This window comes from Poeciliopsis prolifica, unplaced genomic scaffold (genome assembly GCF_027474105.1).
Source record: "Poeciliopsis prolifica strain line A6 unplaced genomic scaffold, Auburn_PproV2 SCAFFOLD013, whole genome shotgun sequence".
In the NCBI taxonomy this organism is placed as follows: domain Eukaryota; kingdom Metazoa; phylum Chordata; class Actinopteri; order Cyprinodontiformes; family Poeciliidae; genus Poeciliopsis; species Poeciliopsis prolifica.
Window position 1 is genome coordinate 9,990,873 of NW_026562388.1, and position 10,739 is coordinate 10,001,611.

The 10,739-nt window shown below is 35.4% G+C and overlaps 1 protein-coding gene across 1 annotated transcript; it reads left to right on the top strand.

The window, feature by feature from the left end:
* The first annotated feature begins 109 nt into the window (after positions 1-109).
* Positions 110-9,778, top strand: spint1a (serine peptidase inhibitor, Kunitz type 1 a). The gene is made up of 10 exons (XM_055038070.1): positions 110-875; positions 2,115-2,278; positions 2,371-2,512; positions 5,486-5,653; positions 6,748-6,780; positions 6,974-7,105; positions 7,237-7,287; positions 7,446-7,616; positions 7,829-7,888; positions 8,928-9,778. Exons 1-10 carry the CDS (start codon positions 473-475, stop codon positions 9,053-9,055), a joined length of 1,452 nt encoding a protein of 483 aa, XP_054894045.1. The 5' UTR covers positions 110-472; the 3' UTR covers positions 9,056-9,778.
* The last annotated feature ends 961 nt before the right edge of the window (positions 9,779-10,739 follow it).

Consider the following 10,739-nt stretch of genomic DNA (forward strand, 5'->3'; position numbering starts at 1 on the left):
ATGGGGGTGGAACAGGAAAAACACAGGTGTTGGTCAGTCGCTGTTTCCCTTGCACTCACCTTCTGGTTGTGCCTGCTTCAGTCAGAAGGGAGTGGCATCGGGAGTGGAATTTCACTTCCTGTTGTTTCTCAGGTGAGTCACCTGAGAAATGTTGTCAGTGCTCGGGTTTGTGTCGACATCAGAGTTTCATGAGTGCTTGTTTCGTTTCCTTTTTTCTTTTTTTTCTTTTTTTTTGATTCTGTAGAGGCGCTAAAGACACCTGTATTTGACAACCAGGAAGTAATTCTTTTGTCACTTTCGTGAGGACTGCGTCCCGCTCCTTGTACGGACATAACCCTCCTCTTTTAAATACGACTGACACTCTTTTTTTTTTTTTTTTTTTTTGTTTCTTCTTCTTCTTCTCAATTTGACTTCAGATTTCTTTCGCACAACTTCTGCTGTTCACTGAGTGGGGAATCTCGAGGAGATTAGAATGGATTTACTTTTAGGACGCCACTTCGCAGCGCTCTTGTTTATCGTGGGCTCTTTGCGCCTCACCGCTGGCCAAAGCACCGCCGACACCTGCCTGTCCAAATTCGAGAACGGCAAAGACGACTTCATGCTCAACGCCAATGAGTCGGTGAACGAAGGGGCCACGTTTCTCTCCTCGCCGAGAGTGGGGAGTTACAAGGACTGCGTTGCGTCCTGCTGTAAGGACCCGAGGTGCAACGTCGCTCTGATGGAGAAACAAGGCGACAGCGCCATCAAGTCCTGCTTTTTGTTTGACTGCTTATACAACAAGAAATACGCCTGCCGCTTTGTCAAGAAGTCAGGATATTTCAGTTACATCCTGAACTCTCTCTATAAAGAGTACATCAAGCACGATGCTGCCCCAGGTGAGTGTGACCCTCCGACAAATACAAGCGAAATACTTTGGAACTGGGACGTGTTTTGATGACCGACTTTTGCCATATTAAACCAGTTGTTAGAGTTTAGATGAGTATATACATAATTACATTCTCATGTATAGCCGTAGTGCAAAAAACATCACCTGCAAAGAAAGCTGAAGCAGTTATCAGATGGTTTTTGTGTTAAGCAACCATCTTGTGGAGATGCTGCACTGAACAGGAACACGTAATTATTCACCCAGCCATCGGCCCAGAGCTACGGCAAAAATCTGATTTAATTATTGAGTTATTTTTAATTGAATGGAAGTAGCAAATTTACTGCATTGTGAACAGGAGTGACGTCAGGGGGCGAAGTACGTCATGCAAGGCAAGAGGAGGTGTGGAGGGTTTCTGAATATTCAGAATGTTTGTGCGTTTCAGTTTTATTTTATTATTATAGTAACTACAAAAAATCTTTTTTTTTCGTGAGTGTTGAAAGTCTAATTATCCAGATGTCACATGGCGAAGCATGCATTTTACAAGCAAAAGGTGGACACATTATGTTTTCTTTTATTTTTTAAAAGTTTGTTATTATATGACATATATTTGAATTAATGTTTTTATTTTAAAAAGAAGAAGAAAAGTTTGGTTGTCATTTTTTGGATGTCCCATTATTTTCAGTCTGACATCCTGGTCTGCTAAAATTGCTTTTAAGGGGTGCTACCCAAATTTGCATAACTTATGTCAGATGTGCCCTGAACAAGTTTTCCTTGTATTTATGCATGTGCAGTGATATAGGTTTTCTGTGTGTATTTCATTAGGAAATTTTTATCTATTGTGAGATGACAATGCATAAAAAGGCATTTTTCTTTCACTCATCCAAATTCTACATTGTCCCACTTTAGTATAAATTTGGAGAAAAATCAGGATAGGAAATATTGCTTTCAAAAGACTTGAAGAACTACTGTTTCTGTCTAAGTCAAAATAACACTGAAGAAAATACAAAATATTTCCACTCTCCAAACTAGAATAGCTCCTTTTTCTTCCATCTGTTTGTAATGAGGATGACAGATTTAGATCAGAAAGTCTCAGTTTTTCATGTTCACACATGTCTGGAACTGGAACTGAGAAGTTGCTGAGAATGTCATGCTCTTTTTTTTCCTCTGCTTATTCATAATTGTTTCCTGGTGATCCAGCTGGCATTCTGTGTCATCCTTATCATCTTTAATTATGTATTTCATGTCCAAGCTGAAAAAAAGGACACTCCGCCAGTGGCCATTGCAGGTTATGACATAGTGGCCCAGCCTAAAGAGATTGTGAAACTGAGCGGCTTCCAGAGCAGAGATGAAGATCCACAGTCTTTAACCTTCAAATGGACCATGGTTACCATTTACCCATATGCAATCATTGAGGTGAGAAAAGCAACTTTGCAAAATGTCCCCCATACCTTATTTTAGCAACACCATAATTGAGTAACTCAGTATTGTCCTTTTTATTTTTGCAGAAGTCACATTTTCCTGATGAGATCACTGTGTCCAATCTAACTTCTGGAAAGTACATGTTTAACCTGACAGTCACGGACTCTGCTGGTCAGTCAGACAGCACTACGATCAACGTCCGGGTCCTGACCCCTGACGAGTCCGAGCGTGAGTGTCTCCTCTTTATTCCAAGTCAATAAAACAGGTTGCTGTTTCTTTTTTTCTTTTTTTTTCTCTCCTTTGACAATTTTGTAACTGTAGTTTGCTTGATTTGTATCCAGGTAGGATATGCAACTCTTTAATATAACAAAAGATACATTTTTAGAAAGTACTATCCATTTAACTTATGGGTGACATTTAAATATTTTTATTTATCTTTAATATGTGTGAATGTATTTAATGGCAAAGAAAATACATTAATATACAGAGTTTTAGGTAAGTCATTATGATTTGGAAGTAGTAATGAATAGAAATGTAAGTTGCAGATACAAAATGAGACTATGAATTGACAGAAAGGAACAGAAAGAAAAGGTATTATACACGTTATTGTTTCATGTTATTATTTATATGTAAATTCAGACAGTGTTCTTGCCAGTTTTCACCCTCACCATTTTGTACTTTTGTATTTAAGATCATTTTGTGTGTGATTGCCAAAGGGTGTTTGTCCTGACCTCAGACATTTCAGATATGCCTTGTGGATGTTTCATATCCACATTTAATGTCATGTGGTTCCCTTATGCCTACCGAAGTCTTCACATATAGCTCATTTAACCCACTATATCCTTAAAAACAAGCCGTGTTCAATTAAGATATTGTAAAATGTTTAATTCTTAAATTATGCTTAAATCATTTGTAAATTAAGCATTTTCTGTTGGAAAAAAAGTGTGTCATCAGTGTGTGAAGGTGCACGGGAATGACTGAGAGGTCTTCTGAACTAAATAAATGTGATACAAGTGCAAGCCATTTACCATAAATATGCAGAAAAACACATTAAATAGGCCAATCCAGAGAAAAAATTCAATAGCACAAACGTGCTTAAAAAAAAAGAGGAAATTATGAAATAATTTCAGAATAGTGATAAAATGGGAACAAGAGCTTAGGAAATGTAGTTACTACCGTAATAAGCAAACAGGTGATCATCACTGACGTCTTGGGAGGAGGACACAATTTAGAGTATGTTTAAGGAACTAACCTCCAAGGTTTCGCTTGATGTTAGTTGACTATCAGCCTGTCTTCCCTCACTTTTTATGTTGAAATCTCTGTGGCACATCTAAACTATTATTTCTCAACCTTTTCTACTTGGATTTTTTATGCTTTTTTTTTTAGGCATAACTTTTGTTGTTTGTGCCAAGATAGAAGGATAATTTCCTGTCAGCTTGATTTTTCAGTTTTTCTGGTTCTTCGCATGTTTCTGTGAGCTGACGGATCCCATGTTAGTTGGAACCAAACGAGTTGAGACATGCTCACATACAATAAGGAAGCAGAGATAAGAACTTGACTGGTTAGATAATTACACAGTAAACTGACATTGTACAGGAAATAAAATGCATCAGCTGATGTAGGATCCCACCTTTAGCATGGAATAACTGAATAATCCAGATTATTTCTTTTGAAATGGGTTCCCATGAGAAAATAGAATGCTGTGTTACATTCAGTGGTTTTATTTTTGTTTTTTGTTTTTTTAACTACTCCTCTGATACCATCTCTCCACCCCCAACTCACCAAAACTTGTCTGTCTGGTTTCAGGTCGGTGCACAAGACTTTTATCATTGTTGCTGCGTGAAGTGAATAAAAGTGAACAGGAGTCTTAACTCTCAAAATTCTATTGACTTTATAAGTACTAGAAATATCCCACCCACACTGAAGCTCAGTTACCTATTAATAGTTTTTCAGTCGCTTAGTAAAAAATCTTTATTATTTAAATTAGTTTTTGTGGTGACATTTCTCTGAAATATGTTACAAAGTTGCTCTTCAGATGAATGCTGACGCAGAGAATGTATCATTAACACAATAAGATTACCCAAAATCTGCTTTCCCAACATTCTTTTGTTTTCAGGACACACCACTTCATGATTTTTTTTTTTTTACTTTAGTGCGTGTCTAGCAGTTACATAATACTAAAATGGGAACTTGGTAGAAACTTGGAAGGAAATGACCCCCATGTCTGGTACCTTGTTCTAGAAATATATGGGTTAATCACATTTGCCTAACCACTTGCCTTTTCATTTTCCTTTCCCTGACAATGTGACATTAGGGAACAAAAAACTAAACTCAGGCAAACCTCTACAAATCAGAATAGCCTCTAAAAGTGCAATTATTCTGCCGATTGGATTGATGCACACACAGTCACCTAACCACCCATGTTCCATAGAAAATGAATGGGATATTCTAAGTTAACAAAATTTGTACGTTTATTTTATTATTATTTTAATCTTTTTATCACTATTTGGAGTTGCATCCTGGTTTTTACTGAACTACTTCAGTTCAGTGACAATAATGGCTTTCATCCATTCAATCTTTTATTTATGTCAAAATCAGGTTGAGGTCCTCGTTTTCTGGTTCTGCTGGAAAGGAAATTGATCGCATATGCCTTGTGAATTTCCTCAAAACCTGTGAAATAGGACTTATTCCTGTTGCTTATGCACACTTTTTACAATGCCTTTTCCTTCCACACTTCTTTGCATTGGAATGCTGGGCCATCTTCTTTAACATTGTGACTTAGTCTCCTTTTAGAGGGAGTGGCTGTCTGCTGCACAACTCTCAAGACAATAGTTCTCTCCATAATTAAAAGACATATTAAATTGTCCATTGCATAAATTATATATTAATAATAATTTAAATATTTTCTTAAAGACAGAATTTTGGGTTCTTATTCCTCGTGAGAAACATAATTTACAGAAATATTTTACTGAATGTTAATGTTAGTCAGAGGTTTCACTTTGATATAAATTACAAAATATTCAGTTTTTGCTTTTTATAATATATTTTTTATAATATTCTAGTTTGCTTCATAAACTCAAGAACTTGTTTACAAAGTTCTTGAGTTTATGAGTAAAATTTGATGATTAGATGTTTCATGAAGTTTGTCAACATGTGTGTGTTTTAGTCTTGATCCTAAGTCTTTATATGTTGTCCTTCCAGACCATTGCATGGTTCCAAAGAAAGTTGGTCCGTGCCGTGGTTCATTCAAACGCTGGCATTACAACGCTGCCTCAGAGAAATGTGAGGAGTTCATCTTTGGGGGTTGCCTGGAGAATAAGAACAACTACATTAGGGAGGAGGAATGCCATAAAGCCTGTCATGGCACAGGTAGTTGTTTTTTTTTTCTTTGTAAATCAGCTTTTTCCCTATTAAAAAGCTGATTACTTGGGAATATAATAACTAAGTCATAGGTTTCTTAATTGCAAGTCCTTGTCGGTTGCATTTATGACCATGAATATAGCAATTTTATTTATTTAACAGGTTCAAGGTATTGTGAGAGCTTCGCGAGTTAAAAATGGTAACCAGTCACAAGTAAATATTAATGCTTGAAGTAATCTTTTTGCTCAGATGAAGAGATTTGCAGCTTCATGGGGGCAAACCACTTCCTGATTGAAGGAAGATCAACTGTTTCTTGAGCCAAGAAACAGTTGATCTTTGCTGAATATAAAATTGGATGTCAGAAGATGATTAAATTGTCTAAAATATTATGGAATGCTTTTTTTTTTTTTTTACTCTGATACAAACTAGGGTAACCAATAGCCTTCGTGAGTCATTTAATTATAATAATCTCAGTGCAAATAGCATATTTTAGTGACTTGAACTCACCAGATCTGAACTTTCAATTGTAAGGACTGTTGTTCTTCAAAGGTTCAGTATGTAACTTTTACAAATAAATATTTGTCAAAACTGTCACCATATCACAGTATGTTAGGAGACAGATAAGCTGTGAAAAGATTGATTTCCACCCCCTCCTCCATGACTATCTGGAGAAATTCACTGTTCCCAAGTCATTTTGGCCAAGAACAACCAATCAGAGCCAGGAGGACAGTCTTATTATTGTCAATCAACAAACTGTACTCAAAGCTAAATGTGCTAATCATGGAAAAACAGCATGTCATTTGTGGAAAACTATTATCTGCTGTCATCAGCGGCCAGTTTCAACAAATACGTAAAATAATTTATTTTTAATAGAAGTTGTAAAGTCCAGCTTTAAGGTCTCTTAAAGTGCATTTTGTTTTGACTTTTTAGACTAACCAAAACAACCCATTTCATCTGCAACCTCTTATTTCATGTAGACAGACATTGAATACCCTATGTTTCTCTAAATACCTGCACAAGAATGACTCTCAATGTTTGCTAAGCAGAGTTATTGTTTGCAGGAAGCAATAATTTTCCTTTGGTTTTCTTTGTTTTTGATAAAGGTCGTCAATCTGGGCGAGGTCTGCCTGTTGAAGGTAAAAACTAGCACTTTATTTTAGGAAGATATTTTGATAAAGAAGAAATATAAATGCACAATTAGACATTTTAATATTCATAGAAAGTTTTTATCTGCGTGGTCAACAAATGCCTTTAAGTTAATTAGTTTTTTGCCTTCAATTGTAACAGAGCATGGCCCACCTGATTATTATCTGTGTGTTTGTGCCACAGGAGAAATTTGTGAAGCTCCATGTACCGCTGATCAATTTAAGTGCGATAATGATTGCTGTGTGGATAGAGGACTGAAGTGCGACGAAACGCCACAATGCTCGGATGGATCAGACGAGAAAAACTGCAATGACTGTATGAGCTTGCCATGCAAACCACACCTAGTTCTCATTTGACTAATTTAATTAAATGCTTTGATTACAACATGTTTTAGATGCCATATTAGAATTCTTGTTAACTTTAATTATGTCCTCTCTGTTTATCAGTTAAAAGCAACTTCAAGATTCTGTTGGACCTTAAGTTGGCTGGAAAGAGAGGTGGTTTGAATTTTCCACTCCCTGTTGATTTCTGCCTTCTAATTCACGTCCCTTCCTTCTTCCTGAATATACTCTTCATTTGTCACAGATACATTCTTTAGTTATCTGTTTTGAAATTATAGACTTGATCATTTTTATAATTTTTTTTTAAATTACAGCGTATTGTACTGAAGAGCCAGAGACAGGAACTTGCAGGGAGAGCTATACAAAGTGGTACTATGATCCCCGGACACAGAGTTGCAGCCTCTTCAATTACGGAGGCTGTGAAGGAAACGAGAACAGATTTGAATCTGAAGAACAATGTTTGGCAGAATGTCAAGGTGTGACAGGTGAGTGTGTTTTTATTTGAAGTTGGATTGCACGCCATTTATTCATGACTCAAAGAATCACTCTGCAAAACTATGTTATTTCTGCTTCTTTGGACCTTTGATTTGTTATCATGTGCTTTTATTAATCAACCAATGTGGAATATATTCAAGTTTCGACATTGCTTTGTCTATTTTTAGAATGTGTCATGCATATGTCTTTTCTTTTATTACAGAAAATGATATATTTGACAAAGGGAGCAAAGCTGAGAAACAAGATACTGATTCCAATTCAGGTAAGCAGCCTCTTTTTTTTTCCTTGATGGCATTAAACTAGGTTATCGTATAGAAGACATATTACTGGAATGATTTACCTGGATTTATAATTAATGTGTTGAACCACAAAGTCTTTAGTATTTCTTATGTTTTATATTTCCCCTCTACAAGGGAGATTAAATGCAGGAAGCTTTGCAGTACTTTGACATATTTTGTTTAAAACAAGGAGAATAACAAATGACTTGAAATGACTTTAGTTCAGTTAGTTTATATAGTTTCACACTTAACAAGGTCAGTCATATCCACATATGTAAAATCCCATTTGGTTTGAAATGATTTCAGAATAGTCTGGTTTATTCCAGAACAGACCTAATGACATAGAGTCTTGTTTATTTTGTAATTATTATACCCTGCATTCAGATAATTAATCAATCTTGTCTCAAAATTAGAAAATGTTGCCACATCATATGGCAAAAGTGGAGTGAAAACCCTTTTAGACCTGGAGCAAACCTCCATCAGAACTAGAGAGGCCATCAGCTTCAACTGACTGGAGGGAAAACAAAAACATTATCACTTAGTCTTTCACACAATTTGTGGTAAAGAGTATGGAAGATATGAAAGTAGTAACTCCTTCAGTAGCTTAATCCAGGAAAAGAAATAAACTCACCTTCAGACAGAAATAAAAAAAATGTACAAGAAATCCTAAGGTACACTCACAAGCCACTTTATTAAGTATAATTTGCTTGCAGATTTTGGTCCGTCCTGACATGACCTCATCAAACAGTTGCTACAAATTAGTCCATGGTGAGAATCTTGTTCCACCAAATCCCAAAAGTGCTCATGTAAAAGTGCTTTCTCCAAGTGAGATGAAGAAGTCAGTTTAAAATGATTAATTTTTTACCTGTGATTTGAATTCTCTCTGTCTTAACTATGAAAATGGGTTTCAGTATTTCTGTCAAAGGTCAAAGTTTACTCAGCTCAATTTTCCAGTTCATCAAGTTGCATTGAGTAACCATATGTTGATCTGGTTTAACCAAAATGTTTGTCATTATTGGACAGCTGTCGTTGCCATTGCTATTGTCCTGGGTATCGCCATCGCCATTGTCGTTGCCATCCTGGGGTACTGCTGGCTGAAGAACAGACAGCCCAGACACACCCTGGTGTCTACTAGCAGCAAACCTCTGTGAAACCATCTTACTCTCATCTAAATGCATTATCACAAAGACTGTATTTGGAAGAGCAGGAAGACTTGTTTTTTCTTCTAATTAAGTCTATATGTGAATATGTTTTGAAGAGGATCCAAACAAAAAGCAGAAAGTCTTTGGTGAAATGTGAAGTGTTGCTTTAAGTGCTGCATGCTACTGGAATAAATTGGCATAGGAATCTGTGAGATGAGGTTAAATGGGAAAGATTGATTAGAACATCATGGCAGAGCATCAGAGGAAACCCTCCCTTTAGAATAGAATAGTTTTCCTTCTTTCATTTTGTATCATTTTTAATTGAACAACTTTTACTGTTTATTGTACAGTTGAAAGCAAAACTCCTGTCTTTCAACCAAACCCACGACATCTCGTTTATATGTACACTTTTGACATGAATGTTTTGTTTCCTGCAATTTTCTTACTTTAATCTTATTTTACACATTGTTGTTACATTCCATTGAATTTCACCACCATGCAAACTGTTGTACATAGTCTTGGGTTTCAAAAATGTTTTTCTTAGAAGTACTTTTATCAATTTTTCTTATAGGTTTTAGTTTTTTTTTTAAATAAGATTTATGTTTAACTTTACTATTAAATATTTTAATTGTCTGATAAATTTGTAAATATAATTTGATGCAGACTTCTTTAGCTTTCCTTTTGTCATGATCATTGTCGTAAATAAAAAAAAGTTCTAAACCAAATGAATTACTTTTGAAATGATTTTTAGAAATATGTATCTTTTTCAGTTGCCATTTTTGCTTTAAGGCCTTGACTTTTTATTTTATTTTAATCACTGTTCTGACCTGGGTAATTAAGGTTAGTGACAGCAGATCACTGACACCTCAGGAGTCTATTGTCACTGATGTTTGGGGACCCAAATTTTGCAAAAATATATTATGAAAAACCATTTTATGTAGGAATCTATAAAAAGATGATCATTCACATATATTAAAGACCAAAAAAACCAGTCTAACTGCTCAAGTTATTTTCACAATTGGAACCTCTTCACAAAACGTTTGAAGTAAAATCCCCTTAAGAATTCCAATAAATGTTGGTTTTCTCTTCCAACATTTTCACTGAGCTTTTTTCATTTCAAAGAAATTGGTTATAGATCAATATTATAGCTTTCAGTAAAACAAAAATAAGAGTCATTTACACCAGTGTAGTTTCTGACAGGCAGTTACTCTGACTGAAATTGCTTTTAGTAAGTTTTTAGTACATCTTAGCTGATCGGATCTTTGATAGTGCAGCATTTCTCCCTCTATTTTCTTTTTTTCCTACTTCTGTTAAAAAAAAGTCCCTTATACTAATCTTCCAACAGATGAATGGTTGATTTTTATTATTATTATTATTATTAGAGTTCACATAAACTGGTCTGACATTTTGAGATTGGAATTGAAGTACACGTTCACTGTGGACTTCTGAAACCAACTGACCTGGATTTATACTAAATGTAGACACCAAGTTATCTGCTGCTCATGGGATATATCAAATTTTTTGCAGAACCTCCACTTTAAAATTTGAGCTATCCCTTTAAACGCTTTCTATAAGTCATTCTACGGAATGATAAGCTGTTGCCTTTAATGGAAAACATTTTCAAGTAGTTGTTGGATTGTTTACTTAAGGTAGGCACTTTACTATACACATTGATCAAAAATAGAAACATTAT